The following is a 20,031-nucleotide window of genomic DNA, read 5'->3' as shown; positions in this document are numbered from 1 at the left end:
TTTCCTGTCCCGCCTATCCTGTAGGACGAGCTGCACTGAGGGCCAACACAGCTTTCCAGGGTCTTGAGGGGCCGGGCTAGGTCACTTTGCCAATGGGGAGGCTGAAGCCCTGGGGTAGGGCAGTGGGAGGTCTGAGGACCTTATGGGGTCTCTCCCAGGAAAAGGGACCACCTGGCTGGATTTCCGCAGCACGTCTCAGGGCCTTTGACCTTTGTTTGCTTGAGGTGCCCTTGAAGTCCGGGTTCTCTCTGGACCTCAGCTACACTCCGGGCTCACCCCCAGACCCAGAGTGCCTCCTGCAAACTCCTGGGGTAGTAACCTATCGTCCATCCCTTGGTTGGGCGGCGGCTTAGATTGTGTTGGGACCGGACTGTGGCAGGGTAAGTACTTGGTGGAGCGAGTCGATTCCACAGGCCCTACCTAGCCCGAGACCTCTGGCGTTGCGCTACCCGTTTAAGGACCGGGGGCGGTGCTTCTGCCCTGGGTGGAGACAACCGAGGGAGCTTGCGTTTAGTGTGCGATCGGGCGGAAGTGGCGTGGCGCTCACCCGGAAGCGGCCTACGGTGGAGGAGGCCCCTACCTCGCCGGTAAGTGGCTGGCGGCTAGTACCCCGCCCTGCTGGCCCCTGCCCTTTCCGCAGCTCCCAAAGGTTTCCTCCCGTCCCCCTGCGCCTCGACCTCCCTAACTGTAGAGCGGGGTGCCACAGGGTCGGTCGCACACAGTTCCACCTTGTAGCGGCGCCTCCGCGGATCTCACTGTTGACACCGAGCGGGATCAGGTGGCGGTGGATCGCTCCCCATCTGTCTGGCCGAGTTTGGCCTTCTGGTACTTTGCTTCGCAGAACTTCTTATTGCTCCTAATTGGGAACGAAGGACTTGGGAGCTCAGAGAGGTTAGAATAGCCCGTCAGGCGCGTAAAAGGTACTGCAGTTGCCACTTTCAGATGGGAGGTGACTCACCGGGGGTCATGCGGGAGATGCCTCTCCTAGCGACCCCTCCCACTGCCGTGCATCCAGGCTTGTACGAGTATCCTGGCCTCTCTGGGCAACCCAGTCTTTGAGCCTATTGAATCCCCTACCACCCGACGCTGTCACTGGGAAGTGCCCTGGCCTGGGAGTGGGCAGGGAAGATGCTAGTGCCTTCGTCCCTCCTGAGCCCTAATGGGCCCCTCTGGCTGGGAGTCGAGTCATTTTTTATAATATGGGACGTTTAGAAGCTAAACTGAACGTGAGATGTGTACTCATTAGAGCCGAGAACATCTGTGGCCCTAGCTCTAGGTTGCCGTTCTCACCCTAGGACATTTGCACGGACTGGCCTTTGAGCCTCACATAACCCTCATTACGCCCTGGTCTTGTCTTCCACCAGCACATCTAACTTTTCTTAACACGTCTGACTTCCTCAATCTCTTGTTTCAGTTGCTTTCTTCCCCAAAGGAACCCTCCTCCTGACCTGACCCCCTCAGCCCTATGCTCCCACTGACCCCTGGCGCTGCACTTGTCACAGAGCATGTTGTCTTTTCACCCGATCAGAATGTAGGTTTACTGAGTCAGGACTCCGCAAAGCAGCAAGTTCAAAGCGACTGCTTACAACTGAACGAAAATGTTTTCAGATACCAGAGTAAACATTCAGAACATGAAAGGGTGGCAGGTGAAAACTCAGTGTCGTTCCCATCCCTGTCCTCTATGGTCTCTTTCCCTCCCTCCTGGGGCAGAGATAATCCAGTTTCTCATGTATCAACAGAGAAAGTCTATGCATGTATATCTAATGTGATTGTAGAAAACATCACTCACTGTTCACGTGATCCCACTTAGAGAGTGTTTTCTATGAATGCATTCATTTTAGTGGTCGTACCATATTTTGTTAGTACTATGTATTTATCCTGTTTCCTGTTGGTTGAAATTTAGGTTCTTTCCAGTATTGTAACAAACAATGCTAGGTTGACTATACTTGCAGCCAAGTAGGAATATTTTTGTGGGCTGAATTCCTTGGTGTAGAGGTGCTGTGTCAAAAAGGCTTTCCATATGTCTAATTGGGTACATAATCTCTTAGCCGGTCCTACCAAATTGTCCCCCTCCCAACAAAGGAAGGGACTGATGTCCTCAATTGCTTGATCTTGCTGAGCTGGTAGGCATAAAATAGTGTTTCATTGTAACTTTATTTGTGTTTCCTAGAAGTACAGTGGATCTCAATGCTTTTGTGAGATTTATTTTTTTAAGGTTTTATTTAATTTTAAAAAATATTTTAATGTATTTTTAGACAGAGGGGAAGGGAGAGAGAGAGGGAGAGAAACATCAATGTGTGGTTGCCCCTTATGCACCCCCTACTGGCGACCTGGCCTGCAACCTAGGCTTGTGCTCTGACTGGGAATCGAACCTGCGACCCTTTGCTTCCCAGTCTGGTGCTTAATCCATTGAGCCACACCAGCCAGGGCCTATTTAATTTTATTTATTTAATTTATTTATTTTTAGAGAGAGGGGAAGGGAGGGAGAAAGAGAGGGAGAGAAACATCAATGTGTAGTCGCCTCTTGCATGCCCCCAACTGGGGACCTGGCCCGCAACCCAGGCATGTGCCCTAACTGGGGATCGAACTGGCAACCCTTTTGTTTTCAGTCTGGTGCTCGATCCATTGGGCCACACCAGCCAGGGCAGATTTATTTTTTTAATAAAGATTGTATCTATTTTCAGAGAGAAGGGAAGGGAAGGAGAAAGAAAAGGAGAGAAACATCAGTTGATTGCCTCTTGCATGCCCCCAACAGGGAACCTGACCCAAAACTCCGGCATGTGCCCCAACAGGGAATTGAACTGGCAGCCTCTTGGTTCACAGGCTGGCGCTCAAATCCACTGAGCCACACCAGCCGGGGAAGATTTATGTTTTATGTTGATCATTTCTACCATTTTGAAACTGGGAAGATCTATATTATAGATATGTCTATGTATAAAACGTGTATTTCCTCCTCATTGCCCATTGTTTTCTGTTGGATTGTTGGTGTCACTCTTTTCTAGGCACATATTCAATATTAAGGCAATTCCCATTGTATGTTAAAAGTGTTTTTTGCCAGTCTGTCATTTGTCTTTTACTTGGATTATGTTTTTGTCTTTAAAATTTATTTTTGCCAGGCATTTAAAGTTGTTATTAGTTATTAGTTTTTTATGTGTGGCTTCTGTATTTCAAGTCTTGCTGAGAAATATTTTCTCTACTCCAAGATTATGTAACATTTGATATTTTCTTCTGGAAATGTAATGATTTCTTTAAAAATATATATATATATTTAAATTTTGGTCTAATTCTAGACAGTACTCCTCAGAAGGAGTGAGGTAGGAACCCAAACTGCTTTTTTCCAAATCATTTGCCCCGTATGTCCCGAAAAAGCTATCTTTCCCCACTGAAGTGCCGTCTCTGTGGCATGCTGAACCCTGGCCTGCCTGTGGGTTGTTCTAGGCTGTCACCCCAGTTAGTCTGAGCTCCACTGACTTCACCGCCGAGGTCTGGAGGCCTGTCTCCTCTCCCCACTCCTGCAGGTTCTTTTTCCTTCTCCACCTCAGGAGGGCACATTTACTTCCCCCACCCTGACCGTTTTTGTAGAAAATGGGATTGCTTAGATTTATAGATTAAGCTGAGAGGAAATTGTTATCTTATAATTAGTTGACACCTTGCACAACGTCCATGCAATGCTAGTTCCGTAAGACACACTCTGTGATAGAAAGGATTCTGAAAATTTAAGTATGAGCAGCCTTCCTCCCCCAGTAGTCACAGTGTGATATTAACCTTGGTGAGCCCTGGCTGGTGTGGCTCAGTGGATTAAGCGTGGATCTGCAAACCAAAGTGTCCCCGGTTCAATTCCCAGTCAGGGCACGTGCCTGGGTTGTGGGCCAGGTCCCTAGTGGGGGGTACATGAGAGGCAACTACACACTGATGTTTCTCTCCTTCTCTTTCTCTTTCCCTTCCCTAAAAATAAATAAATAAAAATTATATTTTAAAAAAGATATTAACTTTGGTCAGGCAGTTTGCTGAGACTGCTTTGTCCACACAGGGTCCTGAGCCTTTCTCTGGACTCTGGGTTACCATGCAGTACAGCGATGAGGGAAGCCAGTGGTACATCCCAGAATGTGCCCCCTTTCCCTTCCATTTGGTATGGCCCATGGGCCAGGCTGCCTGGGAGAAGGGCCAACTTTCAGTTCTCCATTTTGTAAGTTTTCTTGGACACATGTGTTCATACCCGTCAGCAGCGTTCTCCTGGGGCCTAGCAGACCCCTGAGCATGAACTCCCTCCCCAGGAGGCTGGCCCATGGCTCTCTTAAACCTTTGGTCCTGGTCTGGCACACCTCAGACATGGGTCCTGCAAGGCCCAGATCTGAGATGAGGCCTCCAGGGGTGCCTGTCAGGGCCCCGGAGTACCTAGTCTAAGGTGTGGGCTCCCACTCCCGGGCAGCACTTACCTGTCTGGCTCTCAGTCAGGGTGCAGGACCAACTTGGCTGTGCGATTCATCAGACGGGGTTGCTGGCCCAGCATCAGGGACCTCCTTCCTTTTATTTCACGGCTCCTGCCACGTGCCAAGTTGACTTTCATTAAAACTCTGGGCTGCTGGCTTCACCATCCCCACTGTCGCCACTTACGGGGCAGAGATCTCAGGCAAAACTGCCCCCAGAGAAAAGCTCTGGGACTCTGCCGGGGCTCTGGTCTTGGGCTGCCGGTGTGCCCCTGTCGGACAGAGCTCTGAGTTGCCACATTCCAGCGCCTGGCACTGGTGGGGCACAGACCACAGCCGGGTATGTGTCCATTGCACGCACAGATGACACTCTGAGGGGACTGGGCCTGGCTCAGGCTGTTCTCTGAAGCCCAGTGCACCTAGCAGACCTCCCCCGACCCATGCTGGAGGAGGAGGGCACCCTGAGAAGGGCTTTTCTCCTTCAGCAGCTCAGGTGGGGCCAGAAGAGCATGGGCCTGCAAGAGGTGGCTCGGGGGCCAGGCATATGGGTGTCCTTGAGAGCCAGACAGATGTAACCCGCTTTGTGCCTCTGTGAGCCTCTACTTTCAGGGGCTTTGGGCCAGCCAAGGAGTGAGGATGAGCAGGAGCTCTGGCAAGGGAATCCCCACGTGAAAGCAAGCAAGTGAACACCAGGTTAGAGCCAGATCCTGCCCTTCCCACTTCCTGGAGAAGGAATGGGGGCCTTGGGAGTATTCCCAGCAGCTCTGAGCAGGGGGCTAGTGCATCCTGTGTGGTGTGTCAGCGGTAGGACAGTCACATGCCCACCTTCTGCCTAGGCCTGGCCATGTTCTGGCCGTGCCCATTGTCCCATCCCGAGCTCTTGGCTACTCCTGTAAGGGATCCCCGGACCATGGTAAGTATAAGTAGTCTCACACATGTTGGAAATAAACACAGATGCCTTAGGAGAGTACAAAGTGTGCATTAATCTCTGAAATGCTCAATCACCAAAGGCTGCCATAGTGCTGTAACACTGACTTGACAAGGGGTGGCAGGAAAAGGACCAACACTGAGTGGTCAGGGTCACATCTGGTAATGCAGAAGGCAGAATAGGATGTGTGCTCCCTGGCATGCCCCTCTGAGGAGCTGGTCCTCTGCTTCCTAAACCCCCATGTCCCTGCCAGGTCCTTTCAGGCCCCTCCAGAGGTGGCCACTGTGGACAAGCTGCAGATAAGGTGACAACAGAATCACAGCATCAACAGGCCTCCGCGGGGGTTGGAGCTGGCCTCTCCCTCCTAAGCCTGTGTCCTGGTTCTCCCAAGGCCCATTCTCCATAACTGAGTAACCAATGTTAAGGTTACTTTCTTTTTTCTAATTGCAAGTAGTGCAATTTACTATACATACTTGCTTCTTCGTGAATATTTTTGGGGTACCTTTTTTTTGGAGTGGAATTGCTGGGTCAATGGGCACATTTACAGTTTTGGTAAGCTACCTACAGACCAGCGAGGCTGTGTGCAGTGTCTCTGATGTAAGCTGTTACTCTCCGTGTGGTAATTATTATCAAATGACTCCCACATTCACTCTCCATGCTTTAAATTTTTCATTTTGTAATCATTTGGGGTTTACAGGAAAGTTGCAAAGACAGTATAGGGAGTTCCCATCTCCCCTTCACCCAGCACCCCTCACGTTACTGTGTTAAAGCCAAGAAACTGATTTGTGTGCACTCTAACCAACTACATGCCAGACCATGTATCTCATCGGGTCTCCCCTGACAGCCGTACCTGTTCAGGTTCCAGCCAGGCCCCCGGATGGCCCCGTATGGCGTTTGGTCATCACATCTCCTTAGTCTCTGAGAATCTGGGGCGCTTCAAGTCTTTCCTCGGTTTTCGTGACTGGGACAGTTTAGAGGGCATTTTGTGACATGTTCCCTAATCGGATGTGTTTTCTCATGAACAGACTGGAGTTGTGGGTTTGGGGGAAGAGCATACCAGTGTGAGGTGCCCTCTGGTCACATCCCGTCAGCAGTCCCTGACACATACAGGACATCATCCTGAGGTTGACTTTGACCAACTGGCTGAGGTGGGGTCCAGCAGGGTGTCCCCACAGCACACTGCTGTCCTCCCCTTTTCTTGCTCTGTTCTTTGGAACTGAGCCCCTGAACTCAGCCTACACTAAAGGGGGGATTTACTTAGAAAATTATTTTTCTTATAGAAAGGTATAAAAGACAAAGGATACATGGCCCATAATTGCACTGCCTAGATACCTGTTGACATTTAAAGAAAATAAATATACAAAATACACATGGAGGGAAAACAAGGTTGAATAGTACAGAAAGTATTACTGAAACAAAAGAGGCTTCATTTTCTTAAAAGATGATACGGCCCAGCTCAGAATAAGCAGGTGCAAGGCTGAGCTGGGTCAGAGGTGGGCTTGTGGGTGGCAGGGATTTGAGGGTTATACATGTACTGGTTGCCCAGGTGGCCCTGGAACCCGGGCATGAAGAGAAACCCCACAGGTGGAGCAGGGGCCTCTATATGGGAGCTCCTGCCCGCAGAGCAGTTGGTGTGGCCTGTAGATGCAGGCCACAGCCTGAGACTCTGATTATCCCTGGGAGTGGTTCACATCTGAGGCCCCAAAAGAATGACTTGTTCTGGGCCACTGCACCTCCCAGGCACAGCCAGGATGGCAGCCCTGACCCTTGACTCGCCATGACTTACCCCCTTCCACCTGTGGGAAGAGGGCATCTCTTCAGCCACTGCCTTGTACCCCTGCAGTATCAGCTGAGGGCTCTCACACTTGAGGCCCCAGGTGGAGCTGCCTCTGGGAGGCTTCCCCCACTTCCTCAGCTTGGCAGGCCTGTGCCTGCTCACCCATTTCATTGTCAGACTTCCAGCTGCCTTGCCTTAGACTGAGCCCATGTAGTTCATCATCCCTTGGGGGAGTTCGCTCTGGCCTAATAAACATGGATGGAAGGAAAGAAAGGTCCCAGCCTCTTTCTCATCCTGCTGTTTTGCCCACGTGCCTGGTGGGAGAACCCAAAAGGTGATGGCTGCCTCTTCTGGATGTGGAAAGGCTGGGTTGTAAGGATTGAGCAGTACCTGTGAATGGGGGACCTGAGGCCCCTAAGGGCTGTTCAGGTGGGGGGTTGGGAGCATGCCAAGGTGATCCACCTCCTACATCTTCAAAGCAAGAGGGGGCCCAAATCGGCAGGAAGGCTGACTGCCAGTGCTCATTGAGTGAACTGGATAGTGGCTGTCCAGAGTGGGCCTCAGAGGCTTTGCTGGTGGAGAGTGGGCTTGTCTGTCAAAGGGAGCCCAATAGGCTGCCATTTTTATCTGCAGTCTTCAGTCAACTCTCCATGTCTCCCTCCTCCCTTCAGGTTGCCAAGGGGCTGGCACAAGCTGGCACCAGAAAGGAGGTGGGGCAGTGGTGGTCGGGGGAGACCCCTGGGGACAGAGAGGCCCAGCTGGGTCAGGTCAGCAAGAGTTGAAGGTGGAGAGGGTAAGATTAGAGCTCTGGGGTGTGGCTGGGGTCAGGGTCATGGCCCCTGTCCACTGCGAGTAAGGGCCCGCGTAGGTGACTGGAACCCCGGGCAGGGAGGCCGACCAGGCCCCATGGAGGCCGACCAGGCCAGAGCACGGCCCCTACCACTAGTATAGGAAAGGGAGGGGGCGTGGCCACCCACTTCCGCGGACCTCCCACTTTGGGCCAGCGGACCCCGGCCATTTGCGTCCCTAGTTATTAAAGAACTTGGCTTGAACAAGGATCCTTGCCCAACGTCGGGGAGCGATGTCCTCCACCCGCGTGCACAAGCAAGGCAGGGATGCCCTGCTTCTCCAAATACCCCGACTTTGAGACTCCGTGGGCTCCAGTTCCCAAGCGTACTATTCTCACCCTCCCCTAACGCAGACCGGCCCTCTCCAGCCCTAGTGAGGCGAGCACGAGCGACTCCCAAATGCAGCGCAAAAAGAGGAACGAACGCAGGCTCGTTCGATCTGGCGGTGCGGGGCGCGCCCCCACCCCCGGTGCCTAAGCCGGGGAGGCCCCAGAGGCCTCCGGGAGTGGCGATGGGGACTACCAAGAAGGCGGGCAAGAGAATGCAGATGCGCGGTCAGGCAGGGCAGGGAGGAGCAGAGGGGAAAGGGTCGCGCACGTGGCCGGGAGGCGGGGCTGGCCGTCTCTGTACCCCCACCCAGCCACGTGGGTTGTGGAGCACTCCTCCATCGCCAACGGGGGCGCGCCAAGGCCCCGGGTGGAAGCGTCCGGGGAAGGGGCGGGCTCCCGCCGGCCGCGCGCCGCGGGGTGGGCGCGCCCGTGAGGGGGCGGGGAGCGCGCCGGGAGGAGGTGGGGGCCGTCGGGGGGAAGGAGGGGCGTGCCAGGAGGGGCGGAGCGCGCTCCGGGGCGAGGGTTTTACCGAGGAGAGGACTAAGGGCAATGTGACAGGGGAAGAGACCGGCCAGGAGGGTCAGGCTCCAGACCCGGCGCCCCGCGTGGGTAACGAGAGCTCAACGAAGGAAGCGGGGCGCGCTTCGAAGCAGGAGTGGGCGCGCCCCGGAGGCGGCTCCTTAGGCCCGGGCCCCGCCTCCGGCGGTAGCGCGCGGCAGGCAGGGTAGTGGAGGGCGCTCCGGGCTAGGGGCGTGGCCGCAGCGCCCCGAGGGGGCGTCCTCCGGGAGGGGCGGGACGTGGCCGCCTCCGCGGGCTCCGGTGCGTCAGGGCGCGTCAGGCGGGGCGGGGCGGGACAAGCGCGGGCGGCGGCGGCGGCGGCGGCGCGCGCTCGCCTCCTCCTCCTCCCGCACTCGAGCAGCCGCCGCCGGCCGGACGGGCGCTGCTCCTGCCGCCTCCGCTTAGTCCGCGTTGCGCGCCCTTTTCCGGCATGTCGGCAGCGGTAGCGTGCGTGGATTACTTCGCAGCCGACGTGCTCATGGCCATCTCCTCCGGCGCCGTGGTGCACCGCGGAAGGCCGGGCCCCGAGGGCTCCGGCCCCGCCACCGGCCTGGATGTGCGCGCGCCACGCCGCGAGGCCGCCCCACCCGGGCCCCCGGGGCCTCAGCCGCCGCCCCCCCGGGCCACCCCCGGCCCGGGTCCAGGAGCCGCCGCGCCCCACCTGCTAGCTGCCAGCATCCTGGCCGACCTGCGTGGCGGGCCCGCTGCGACCCCGGGGGTCGCCTCTTCCACCTCCTCCTCGGCCGCCTTGTCCCCGTCCTCTGGCCGCGCCCCCGGTGCCGCGCCCGCCGCCTCCAAGAGCCACCGCTGTCCGTTCCCGGGCTGCGCCAAAGCGTACTACAAATCCTCTCACCTCAAATCGCACCTGCGAACGCACACAGGTGAGTCTGGGCCACTGGGGGGAGGCCTCTCGCGCCCCCGCCCCCGCCGGGACCCCGAAACTGCGTGGCGCGTCGGGGGCGGGGAGGGGGGCGCGCCCGAGCCGTCGCCGCGCCTGCCGGGGAGGGCGGGGCCTCGGTGGGTGGGGCGCGTGCAGGGGGCGTGGCGGCCACGCGGTCGGGCGATGCGCGGATGGCGGGCGCAGAGGCAGCGGCTGGGGCTCGCTGGGCTCGTGGCGCCGTGGAGTTGGGGAGCCGGTCGGGTTTCCCAAGCAGTCTTCTTACCTGGTGGCTTCTTTCTCTTTTCTATTGCGTTCTGTTCTGGGTGGTGTGCACCGGGGTTGGAGAACCCAGTTGTGAGATTCTCATTCCCTCCCTTCCCGTGCCTCAGTTTCTTAGCTGTAGAGAGGGAGGAGGAGCCGCGTCGTCGGCTCCGGAATGGCCGCGTGGATTCTCCCCAGAGGGCGGCCTGGTACGCTGCCAGGGTTGGGGGCGGTTGATGAAGCGGAGAGAGCAGGGCCTGAGTCTGAGGAGTGAGAGAGGGACCGCCTGAGGGAATCAGGTGCTCCCCTGTTTCTAGCGTGTTGGTTGCCCCTCGTGATGCAGAACTCCGAAGGGGAACAGGGTGGAGGAGTAGGGTTTTGGGACAGTGACCTCTCGCAGACCGGTGAGCTGGGACGGGGCAGCTATGGGAGGCTGGAGGAATGGGGCTGCTAGTCCCCGTCACTCTGCTTTTGCCCCATCTCCCTCTCCCATTGTGGGCTCTGTCTACTGCCCATAGGTTCCCGTGCTCCAAAAGCCCTCCTTGCCGTGCGTTTGGGCCGGGGACGGGGCAGCAGGTCTTGGCTCTGTGGACATGCTCCCATCGTGAGAACACGTGGACAGGGTGCAGGAAAGCAGGTTAGTCCCAGTGGTGTGTCAGCAACACATAGCAGGCAGCTCCAGGTCAATGGCCAGGCCTCAGATGCCACACAGGTGATGGCAGCCCCCCTACCCACTCTGAACTCTTTCTACCTCTTCTTCAGTCCCTGTGTCTTGTCCTCAAACGGATGCAGGCTCTGCCCACCTGTGCACACGCAGGCCAGTCCTTGGGGCGGGGTCTACATTTTCTTACAGGGAGCCACCATCTTTCTCTGTTTGGACACCGGATAGTGTTTGGTCTTCAAGACAGTGGCGCCCTCGTGTTGGGAGGGACATTTGAGGGTTCACGAAGATAGACAGGTGCCTCTCTGGGCAGCGAGTTGGTGTCTAGTTCAGTGGCTCATTTGGGGTGAGTTTGCCTGTCTCAACAGAGTAGTGGGGAGGGCTGAAGTGGGAGACCTGACAGAGGGACAGAGGGACCTGTCCTGCCTCTCATTTATCAGTGTGCCCTTCTGCCTGTCCCACCTCCCACCTGAGGTATGTGTTCTCTGAGAGCCCTTTGGACACCCTCCCCCCAGCCTGCTCCCCCACAGTGCCCTCACATGACGTGGGTTTTCCCCCCAGATTCTGTCAGACTTTTGGATGGGGTGAAGGAGGTTGCCAGGCCACCTTCCAACTTGGCTCTCAAGGCACACTAATTCAGGGTGTCCTGGGAGCCTTCAGAGCCCCTGTAGGCCCTCGGACAGTGGCGGCCATCCCCCTGACTCCATGGGGGAGGAGGGACTTGCTGGGGCCAGTATGTCAGTATTGACTTCCCCATTTTTTAATAAAGATTTTATTTTCTTTATTTTCAGAAAGAAGGGAGGGGGGAGAATGAGAGGGAGAGAAACATTGATTATCTGCCTCTCACACGCCCCCAACTGGGGACCTGGCTTGCAATCAGGCACGTGCCCTGACCAGGTATCAAACCAGCTACCTTTTGGCTCGCAGGCTGGTGCTGAATCCACTGAGCCACACCAGCCAGGGCGCAGTCTCCATTTTTAATGAGATGCTGAGGCCCAGTAGGCCGAGTTGGGGTGTCACAGGGATGGGTGCTGATGGGGGCGTGGTGCCGTCCGTGCTGGGTCCTGTGCCCGTGGGAGCTGTGGTTCTGCATGTCCTGTCTTGGAGCTTCCTTTATAACAATAGTGCAAGGCACCAAGTGGAGCACAGCTCCTGGATCCACTTGGCGGGCACCCTCGGTTCCATTTCCCAAGGGCCTGGACACTTGTGTGCCTGACGATTGCTTGTTCAGTGTCTCCCTATTCCCAGCACCACCAAACCCTGCCTGGAGTCTGTGTAAGGACCTTTTGGGGGATTTTTGGTCCCTGGAGGTGGAGGCAGCTGCTGTTAAGCTCGTTTTGGGGTTGGGGAATCCATGCTCATCTTGGGTGTCCCAAGGCTAGGGACAGAGCATAATTAGAGGTAGTTGTCTGCTGAGCTGTCTGTCCCCCCAAGGGCCCTTGGGAGAGAGTCCTGCCCCCACCCTCTCCTGTCTGAGGCCTGTTCTCTCTGTAAAGGCGATGCCAGTTGTGGTCTAGCCCTATTGTACAGATGAGCAGGATGAGGCGCTGCACTGAGCTTGGTGTCTCCATTATTCCTGCTTCATTTGGCGGGGGGTGAGGAGGCCAGGAGGGGCCCTGGGGTCTTTTCACGGGGCCACCCAACTGCACAGGATGCCAGAAGGGCTGTTCTATGGGCTTCTGTGCTCTGCCCGCAGTCCCTGGCCCAGTGCGGAGCTCTTCTGCGCGGGGCGGGCAAGGACTTTGGAAGCTGTGGAGATGTTGACGCCGTTGCCGTGGATACGCAGGGAGCTGGGGCGGGGGCGGGAGGAGAGGCTGGCTGTCTACTTGCTCTCCCAGCCTCCCTCATCTCCTGATGGCTCCCCTGCCTGCGCCCCCAGTGCCCGGCATGCACGCAGTCAGCCATGTGCGCCTTGATGGTGGGGGGTAGGGGTTAGTTCCCCCGAGCCCCCACCCGCTTACCAGGACCTCTCCCCAGTTGTGACAGCCGTAGATGTCCTCAGGCATCTCCTAGTGTCCCATGGGGCGTTGCAGGATCACTTCCCGTTGAGACCCCCTGCTTCACTCTAAAACCCTGTCTACTTAAGTCTGAGAAATAGTAGCTGAGCACCTACTGTGAGCAAGGAAACTTGGGGATCCCGGTCCTGTCCCCTGGGACCCTAGAACTTTGGGGGGGTTGATAGAGGAAAAGGGCTTCCTGGAAGGAGAGGACTCAGTAGAGACTTGAAGCCCAGGGGTTGGGAGGGGCAGGGAGGGGTGTGTCCCAGGAGAGGAGCAGCACCCTGGCTGCAGGGGGTTGGGGCAGGGGCCCTGGGGTGTGGACTTTGAGGAGGTGGTGGTGTGAAGGGGCAGAACAGCCTAAGGGCTTCATTTAATCCCAAGGGCAGAGTAGGGAGAAGGTGGGGAGCCCTGGGCTTTGCAGGGAAAATCCGTTTATGTTTATGGAGAAGGGATTAGAGGTTGGAGAGGGTTAGGGGAGGAGCAGGCTGATGTATGAGGTGGGTGGGAAGGGGAAGCCTCAGGACAAGGCGCAGGAAGAGGGTAGGGTGACCCTCAGTTTTTGGATCCAACAGCCTGAGGAGAGCAGGGTGGTAGGAATGATTATAGTTTGCTGAAGAGCCCCCAGGAGGAGAGGCAGATGGGAAACTGAGGCCTGGAGGGGCAGCAGCCACCTCCCCAGACAGAGCTGGCAGCTCCCTTAAGGTTAGGTGGGGCTCAGGAAACTGGTGGCTTATCTGGGAGTGGGGCAGGGGACATTGCTAGGCCTTAAGGGGACTTGGGTACCCAGGAACTTCTCCCCACCTAGCTCCCTCCTCCATTGGGCAGGGGTGCAGAGAGCAGCCAGAACTGGCTGCAGGTGCCTGTGCCCCAGGGGGGGTGGGGGGTGGGAGAGGGGTGGGCCCCCTAACATTGCAGGGGATGATAACCACCCACCACCCAGGCTCCCTGATAAAGGTGCCCAGATGGCCCAGCAATGGGCAAATGATACGGGGGTGAGGAGCTGGCTTCTGAGGGAGGGAGGGGGACTAGGTGGGCCGCTTTCGCCCAGTGATGTATCCAGAACATCAGGTCTCTGGAACACATGCCCTGGGGGGCCTGTGGGAGTGTGCCCCCTCACCTCAGTCACCAGGAGCCCCCCTCCATGCCAAAGATGCCATTCTGGGTAAGAAGTGAGCTGAGGCAGGAGGGTCCTGCAGGAGGGAAGAGGCAAGGGAGGCATTGCAGAAGGCCATCCTTTAGAATAAATGGGTGGAGTCAAAGCTCCTACCTGGGGGGTTGGGTGAATGGAATGATGGGCAAACCTGTTAGCCACTGCCTGAGCTGAGCCTAGCTGCAATCAGGAGCTAGGGTTTTCTGGCCTGTAGACTCCTTCCAGAGATGTATTCAGTTTGCCAGGTGGGGGGGGGGGGCAATATCACACCCAGGAGATCCAGAGCACAAAGATAGAAAAGCTGAGAAAGGGACAGTGGGGGGTAGGGGCACCAGTAGGGAGAGACCACTCTGAGGGATGATGCTGAGCCTGCATGGCTCCATGTAGGCTCCTGGCTTTCCCTGGGCTCAGCAGTCAGGGTCAAGTGTACCCACCAGATACTCTCCAGCACCCTTTCCGGCCAGGTGGCCGCACCTGGGGCCCTCACCAGCCCTGAGCTTCTGAACGTTTCGCCTTTCTCTGCCAGTGGACTGTGAGAGGGTGGCAGGGCCTGGCATCTTGCAGGTATTTGGCCATCGCTGTGGGGGCTGGAAGCCGCCCCAACCCTGTGGGAGCCGAACCACGTGAACAGGGCTGGCTGGGGCTGCGGGTGTCCCCACACCAACGAGCTAGCCAATGAGCTACGTGCGGCGGCTGTGTTCCCAGTGACTGCATGCGTCCTGCCCTGGCAGGCGCTGTCACAGCTCCTGCAACCTGCTCGTTGCAAAGTGGAACTGGAGGGCGGAGGGGGGAAGGTGGGGACCAGCCCCACCACCCTAAATGGGGAAGTGAGCCAACTACCGGCTGCAAAAGCAGCGGGATGCTCCCTCCCCCTTCTGCTCCCCCGCCTGTGCCTGGCAAGATGGCGACACAACTGCGTGTCCCTTGGAGGGGTGTCACTGCCCCAGTAACTGGAGTCCCCTTCCCCACATAGCTCCTCTGAATAGTCACGGTTGAGGTGAGGTTGGGATCCCTTCTGGGACTCTTTCAGGCCCCCGATTCTGGACAGGATGTCCCCACTGCAACCCATCCCCCAGCTGCTGCTGACCCTGCCTTCTGGATTGTTTAGGGGCGGCATGGGGTGTGAAGGGAACAGCCCCAGGGATTTGGGCTGCCTGTGGTCTTGGGGACAATTACTGTGCCCCCAGCAGCACAGTTGTGGCCTGTGCCTCCCCAGGGAAGGTGGCACCATACTCCTTCCTAGACATCTGGGCTCACACCCTTCTAGGGACTGACTGCCCAACATGACCGATAAGAAACCTTCTGGTGGGGGGGTCCATTTGGCTTCTGATCTCCCTCTTCTATCCTGCTGGAGGTGTCCATGTATGGCCTGAGGAAAGGATGGGGGATGGGAGGCCTCAGTCCAGCCCTTGCCTGGGCCAGGGTGACTGCTGAGTCCCTGTGGAGCCCACGGTGCCCCCACCCGGCCTTTATTCCCAGGGAAGGCCTGGGCTGCCCTGGGAAACCTGGCCCTGCTCTCCCCGTGGCAGGGGGTCTGTCTCGTGGTCCCTCCTGCTGTCTCCTGGTTACCTCTGTATCCCTCACGTGGTTTCCTGCTTTGGGGGTCTTCAGTGACCCCTGGCTGAGGATCCCTTTCTGTTTGTCTCCCCCACTCCCTGCCCCCACCGGTGGAAGTGTTCCAGAGTGGGACTTCCAGTGTACTTAACCCATGATGCGACACCCTGAGGAGCCTGTGGCCCCCTTGACCCGGTCCAGCTGTCTCATTTCCTACGTGGGGCTCCATCCAGTGTCACGAGGGGTGCCACACACCTGCGTGGGTGCACCGTCTGGTGTCCCCGTTCTATCAACAAATACTTCAAAATTTCTGGGCATCTGGCGGAACAACACCCTGGTATCTCGGGGTCCCAGATACCCGGTGTGGAGTCCTGGTGACCAGTGCCTTGGTCTGCAGTGTGGTGGGGGTCCAGGCCGGACAGAGTCTAAGAGTGGGGCCCCTGGCCGCCACCTGGCTGGCTGGAGAGATGCTGGGGGTTGGGCTCGTCAGGGTGGTGGGGCAGAGACCCTAGACGGGGTGGGGGTCGGGCTAGGAAGGCAGCCAGCTGGGGCAGGATGGGCGAGGCTGGCCAGGGCTGTGGGTGTGGTCTGCAGAGGAAGTTGCAGGGTGACTACCGCTAGCCTCTGCACCCCGCCCCTTCCCGGTGGTGCTGGGCTACCTGTAGGGACGCTATGTCTGAATAGGCAGGTATGCTGGTGGCCCAGGAGGCTCTTCATATGTCTGTCTGCCCATGGAGGTGCCATGAGGGTCCGTGGAGGGGTTGAGCACTGGAAACTGCCCACATTGTGTCCCCCACCCTGCACCCTGGGTGGTCATTTCCAAAAGGAGGGCTTTTAACTGGGATCCTAACACCTCAGAGCCTGGGCAGTGCCCCAAAGGAGGGGTGAAAAGGAGTAGTGGGGTGGGGATAGGACAGTGGGACCAGTTTGCATGAGGAGAAGCCCCTCCAAAAACCCGGCTTGCATCTGAGCCTGTACATGTGTGACAAATACACCAGGAGACCCTCCTCACCGTGGTGCCATCCTGGGGGGCATGGGGTGGGGGTGGGGCTGGTAGAACCCAGCCTCTGTAGGTTCTACTTTTAACCAAGGGAAAGTGCTTACAGCTGTGTAATTACTACAAGTTCCCAGGAAATCAAGGGTGAGAATATTCATTAGAGATTTGTGAAATGAGCAGGGGTCCTTTTTTTATTTTTCACATTTACACGTTTTAAATTCACACCCAGAATTCAGCTTCTAGAACTAGGGGCAGAGGTGAGAGAAATGACCAGGTTGCTTTGGGATCTGATGTGAAGTCCCCTTCTCCCTGTCTCTTCACCCCTACCCCACTGACCACTGTCTCTCTGTCCCCTGCCTCCGCCCTCCAGGTGAGCGTCCCTTTGCCTGTGACTGGCCAGGCTGTGACAAGAAGTTCGCACGCTCCGATGAGCTGGCCCGCCACCACCGGACGCACACAGGGGAGAAGCGCTTCCCCTGTCCGCTCTGCTCCAAGCGCTTCACCCGCAGTGACCACCTCACCAAGCACGCTCGCCGTCACCCAGGCTTCCGCCCGGAACTGCTCCGGCGTCCAGGCACCCGCAGCACCTCGCCCAGCGACTCACTGCCCTGCAGCCTGGCTGGCAGCCCCGCACCCAGCCCAGCACCCAGCCCAGCCCCTGCTGGCCTGTAGGGCCTGTCCAGCCCACCCGGAGTTCACCCCACCCAGAACACCAGCAACATGCCTGTTGTCCAGGCACCCTTCCAGTGTCCCCTTGAGGGCCCTAAGATGCCTCTGATTCCCTCAAGAAAGCAAGGTGGGGGGCCCGAGACTGGACTGGGGTCAGCTGGACCTTGGAGATGGCTCCCCGGGATGGGTGGCCTGGGCCCGTGTCTGTAAATAGCCATGACCTATAACTCTTCCCATCTGCTAAACTGGGACCCTAGGTGGGTGGCTGGCAGGTGCTCACCTTTCCCCTTCACCACTTCCCTGATTTGGGGGATGTGTTTGGGGTGGGGCAGGAAAGGCACCCCCTGCCCAGCGTTTGGAATCTGCCCCAGGCCCTCTCTCCAGGTTGGGAAGAAGTGTGCAAAGAGCCATAGAGGAACCAGGCGTGACAGAGGGCCCACCTGTCCCCACCCACCCGCCTGGGGCCCCTCACCCCACGGAAAGCCATTGGAGTTGTTCAGGGAAATGGGGTGCGGCCTGGCCGTCCCCCACTCGGGTATTCGATCTCAGGTGTCCACAGGTTCAGCCCTCCTGCCCATAGGAGGGGCCCCCTGGCCCCCCAGCCCTGAGAGGCAGGGGGAGGGGGAGGGTATCCATAGGGTCTCGGTTTTGCTTCTGAGATAGGGGAGGGCAGGAGAGGAACAGGGTTCTTCCAAAGAGCAGTTTGCCTCACTTCTGGGGGCAGATAAGGGGGTAGAGTGAATGCTGGTTATTTATTTTCTCGTTTCTGCTGGCTGGGGGCTGTCCTGTCCCCCTGGGTGGGTGGGTGGGTGAGTGTGTGAGTGAGAAAGACAGTTCTTCGGGGAATCTGCAGCCACAGCCGCTCCCTGCTCCTGCAGGGGCAGGGTCCCCGACTTTGGCCTTCCGAAGCATCATGTGACAATCATTCCCTCCTCTGCCTCCCCTCCCCTGCAGGTGGTGGCGGGAGCCCTGGCTCCATTCTGCCCCTGCTGCATGTCCCCCTGGGCTGCGAGGCCTGGACCGGTGATTGAGGTCCTGACCACAGGAGAGGAGGCAGGAGGACTAGCCCCAGACTCCCTGGGAATAGGACTCTAGGGATTAGCTCGTTTTTGTTTGTTTGTTTGTTTGTTACTGGGTAGAATATTTTTTCAGGTCCCGAAGGTGGTCTGCCGTCCTCAGGCAATGGCGTGTGAGGGGAGGGTCCTTGTGATCTGAACTTAAGGTGGAGAGGGGTAGATGCCCTGTCCTCTGCTAGTGCTGGCTGGATTTCATTTTGGTCAGAGGCAGTGAGGACTCCGCCCTCCCTGGAGTGGGAAGATACCCAGGCTCTCTGCCCCCAGACCCTAAAAGGGCTTGTCCCCCCGACCATTGGCTGTGGGAGGTTTGTGGCATCTGCATTTGTTCCACAGCCTTCCTTGTGTCCCGACGAGGGGCTGGAGGTTTGGACAGCACTGTTGTGGACCTAGACCCAGCCTGGCAGGATCCAGGGACGGGTGCCTGGGGTCCTGGGTGGGAGGGGGGTGGGTAAGTCCTTTTGGAGCTGAGTCTATCTTCAGGTCTGGCCTACAGGTGGATCCTTGCAAGGCTGGCCCATCTACCCTCAATCCTTCCTCTCCCAGAGGTGGTGAGATGCCTTAGCCTGTGAGAGCAGAGGGGCATGGGCCCTGTTAACCTTTGTGTCTGTGTGGATGTCCCCTTGGTTGTCCTTGGCCTGGCAGGTACCTGTCCACAGGACTGTGGATCCCAGGGGCCTGGAGAGACCCATGCCCCCCCTCCCTCAAGGGGCCAGTGGTAGCCGTGGCCTTTCAAGGTTGGGGGCAGGGGAGGGAGAATAGCGTCCCTAGGGACTTGTGCTTTCTTGGGTGGCGCCCCTCTCCCCTGCCCTGCCCAACTTCATCCTTGTATTTAATAAAACAAGCCCTTTTCTAAACCCAACTAAGTGCTTGTGTGGTTTTTCCCACCGTCAGCCCGCACCAGCTGGTGGGCTCTGTCCCACTCAACAGTGTGGTCTCAAGATCACCCACCTTCTGTAGGAACTGAGGCAGAGGGCTAGTGAATTCAGAGATGTGGGTGTCTTGGCAAGTCCACAGTGGCTGGGACGCGAAGTAACGCCCTGCAGGAGCATGTGCTGCTGTCCAGTGCCACCCATGCCCTGCTCAGCTGGGATGACCGTCACCCGCCCGCCCTCCCCGTTACCAGCCTCTCAAGGCATGGTGCGCTGGGGTGGCACTGGGGGAGCCCCCCTCTTTCGTGTCCCAACAGGCTCTTACACACTACTGTATGCTCCCAATTGGGAAGGCAGCTAGTGGAGGGGAGGGGCCCCTTAAGGAGGGAGGATTGAGGAGCATTGAGAAGCTGGCTCCAGCTTTGAATCGCCTTTCTAGAAAAACATCCAGATTCCAGCAGTCTCCAAAACCATGAAAGCTGGTGAGCCAGTGCAGACCCTCTAAGGTCCTGTCCTCGTAGCTGTTAAAAGTCGCTCCCATCCTGAGCACGGGCTCTCTCACCTTTACTTGAAGACGGCCTCCCTTGCACTCCCTTGCACTCCCTTGCACCCCCTCGCTCCTGCTCCACCCATGTTCTCTTTCTGTAGGATTCTGCCCCACAAGACCAGAGACATCCCTCCCTAGACCCCTGTTCCCCTCTGGCAGGCTTCCCTGTTGCTTTGTGGCAGAGTTCCTGGAATGTGGAGTCCATGTGCACAGTCCCTTCCTCAGTCTTTCCTGGACACACTCCCACCTGCCCCAGAAACAACTTGAAGATGTCCCCTCCTGCCTCCTGGATGCTCCGTTGGCATTCGGACCTCTGACTTTTCCCTCAGTTTAGGTCCCCCTGTGTGCAGATGACATCCTCAAAACATCGCTAGCCCAGACCTCCCCTTTGACCCCAGGACCCAATGTTTCCAGCCCATCACCAGGCTGCTCTTTGGCATTGCCCCTTTAGTCACTGGCAGCTCTGTCTTCCCAGGTGTGCAGGCCAGAATCCTTGGGGT

At 57.5% G+C, this 20,031-nt stretch overlaps 1 protein-coding gene across 1 annotated transcript; it reads left to right on the top strand.

The window, feature by feature from the left end:
* The first annotated feature begins 8,893 nt into the window (after window positions 1–8,893).
* KLF16 (KLF transcription factor 16) lies at window positions 8,894–18,968 on the top strand. Its single transcript, XM_024568684.4, has 2 exons — window positions 8,894–9,748; window positions 16,741–18,968. Exons 1-2 carry the CDS (start codon window positions 9,298–9,300, stop codon window positions 17,040–17,042), a joined length of 753 nt encoding a protein of 250 aa, XP_024424452.2. The 5' UTR covers window positions 8,894–9,297; the 3' UTR covers window positions 17,043–18,968.
* The last annotated feature ends 1,063 nt before the right edge of the window (window positions 18,969–20,031 follow it).

This window comes from Desmodus rotundus, chromosome 9 (genome assembly GCF_022682495.2).
Source record: "Desmodus rotundus isolate HL8 chromosome 9, HLdesRot8A.1, whole genome shotgun sequence".
Lineage (NCBI taxonomy): Eukaryota > Metazoa > Chordata > Mammalia > Chiroptera > Phyllostomidae > Desmodus > Desmodus rotundus.
This window is presented reverse-complemented; position numbering and strand designations above follow the sequence as displayed.

Excerpts from the sequence above, each read along its gene's own strand:
- KLF16 (XM_024568684.4), top strand. The coding sequence starts at position 9,298 with ATGTCGGCAGCGGTAGCGTGCGTGGATTACTTCGCAGCCGACGTGCTC. Across the intron at positions 9,749-16,740 it reads GCACCTGCGAACGCACACAG|GTGAGCGTCCCTTTGCCTGT; the intron begins GTGAGTCTGGGC and ends TCCGCCCTCCAG.